The 1,976-nt window shown below is 39.9% G+C and overlaps 1 protein-coding gene across 4 annotated transcripts in view; it reads left to right on the top strand.

Moving 5' to 3' along the window:
- Positions 1 to 1,976, top strand: part of ADAL (adenosine deaminase-like) — a 27,425-nt gene that overhangs the window by 9,953 nt on the left and 15,496 nt on the right. For all 4 annotated transcript variants that reach the window (XM_011989211.1, XM_011989212.1, XM_011989209.1 and 1 more), the window contains exon 4: positions 1,246 to 1,333. In XM_011989211.1, the coding sequence (XP_011844601.1) occupies positions 1,246 to 1,333 (88 nt within the window). The remainder of the gene's footprint in view (positions 1 to 1,245; positions 1,334 to 1,976) is intronic.

The raw sequence follows: 1,976 nt of genomic DNA, 5'->3' as shown, positions 1-1,976 counted from the left end.
TTAGTCTCATGTGAGCCGGGGTAGGTGAGTGTGGGTCTGTTCTATTCTGGGGCAATGACAAGATCCAGGTTCCTCAACCTATTAATACAAAGGTGAGGCCACAATTTCGTAGTGTCAGTGACAGCAAGAGGGAGTTCCTGGAGTAGCAGTGCCATGGGGCCAATGCCATGAATGATGGCATGGAGGTTGCAGTATCATGCTCTTTGGTGGAATAGCAGTAGTGTCTTGCTTGGTCCAGGAGTTCCATGGATTTAGAATGCTGATGTATTATCTTTGGCTGTATTCTCAGAATCTGGGTCTTTAGACCTCTTGATGAAACTGAGATACCCATTCCGCTTACATTGTAATAAGTTCGTTTTTGTCTTTAGTGGAAAAAGAAAAAAGAAGAGGCCTACAACTTGGATTGCTATCAATTCACCAGAGTAGTGCCATACTGTTAGGCACTGTCTGTACAAACAGCCAGCCCCTCTTGCTTTGCCACGATGCTGCACTCACATGCCTGTGTGCATGTAGTCAAAGCAGATTAAGATTAGGATACCAACTGTGAGGACTAATTAGGGCAGTTTGTCACAGCTTCGCCAACCTAGCCTTTTTTTCTTGTAGATTTTTTAGGATTGAAGGCGGAAAGGAAAAACATGACTTCAGGAACTTTTGGATTATTGAGATTTGCACTAAATTGGATACAGTTTTACTCATATTTATCACCTACTTTCTTTGCCCTAAGTAATTCTTGAGAAAATTTAACACTTCCAGAATTTATTGAAAAATATAACTTATTCCTAAATAACTTGAATAAAAACCTTAAGCCATGACTTCAAATAGCACATCAGTAATACCTAATCATTTTAGCTGTTTATTTCCGTATGTGCATTTCCTAGCAGTCTACACATATAGATGGTTCCAGCTGGTTTTAGTTTTGCGCCATTTCTCTATTTTATCATTCTGCTATTGTAAATGCTAGGAAATAAATGTTTAAAAGGGGGGAAAGAAACAAAAGGTGTAGCTGATGTGCAGATTGGGATTGAACGTGGGAATGAGGGGTGATGGGAGTGATTGTAAATATTGCAGCCCTGCATAGTCTCCATCAGGGATGTGACAAAGTGGATAATCTCTACCACGTGAGAAACTTCCAACATTTCTTGCAAATCAAATTTAATGAATAAAATAAAGCTGTAGCACTTGGCACATTCATTGGGACCCTTACACAAACATTATCAATATTGTGTACGTTATCTTTATTATCAGGTCACAAAAGATGTCATAAAAGAATTTGCAGATGATGGTGTCAAGTACCTGGAACTAAGGAGCACACCCAGAGGAGAAAATGCTACCGGTAGAATTTATACTTCTCAGCAAATGTACTGTCCTTTTCCTATGTGCTTTGATCACTCACACGTTTGTGAGTGGGAATATGAAGCACTAACTTTTACACTATTGTGTTGTTCTGTATTTCATTGAACCTTTAGTCAACAGTCCAAGTCCTCTCTCTGATGTACGTTAATGATGTTCATTTTGTTTGTTTTAGAGACAGGGTCTTGCTGTCTTGCCCAGGCTGGAGTGCAGTGATGCAAACATAGCTCACTGTAACCACAAACTGCTGGGCCCCAACGATCACCTCAGCCTCTATAAGTGCTGGGATTGCAGGTGTGAGCCACTGCACCCATCCTGATGTACATTATTAATGAGTGAGTTGTTCTTAAGTAAAAAGTAGTAAAATTCCAGTCAGGCATTATCTGTTTAAGGAAGGAAACAAAGGCCTGCAAGTTTCTTTTGTTCTTCCTTGTTTAGTTGTTTTCACTCTGAGAAAAGGATACCTGCTCCGTATGTTTGCATTGGCACAAGCAGAGGCTGATTCTTGCTCCCTGCATCACAGGCACTTGTGAGACAATGCCGTTGAGTGGATGCAGAATCATGTTTTATGGTAGTTACTAAAATTATTCATTCACTTCTCAGGGAATAGTTTCTTTTTTTTTTTT

This window comes from Mandrillus leucophaeus, unplaced genomic scaffold (assembly GCF_000951045.1).
Source record: "Mandrillus leucophaeus isolate KB7577 unplaced genomic scaffold, Mleu.le_1.0 Scaffold35, whole genome shotgun sequence".
NCBI classification, from domain to species: Eukaryota; Metazoa; Chordata; class Mammalia; order Primates; family Cercopithecidae; genus Mandrillus; species Mandrillus leucophaeus.
The sequence above is the reverse complement of the archived record's forward strand: the minus strand, read 5'-3'. Positions and strand labels throughout refer to the sequence as shown.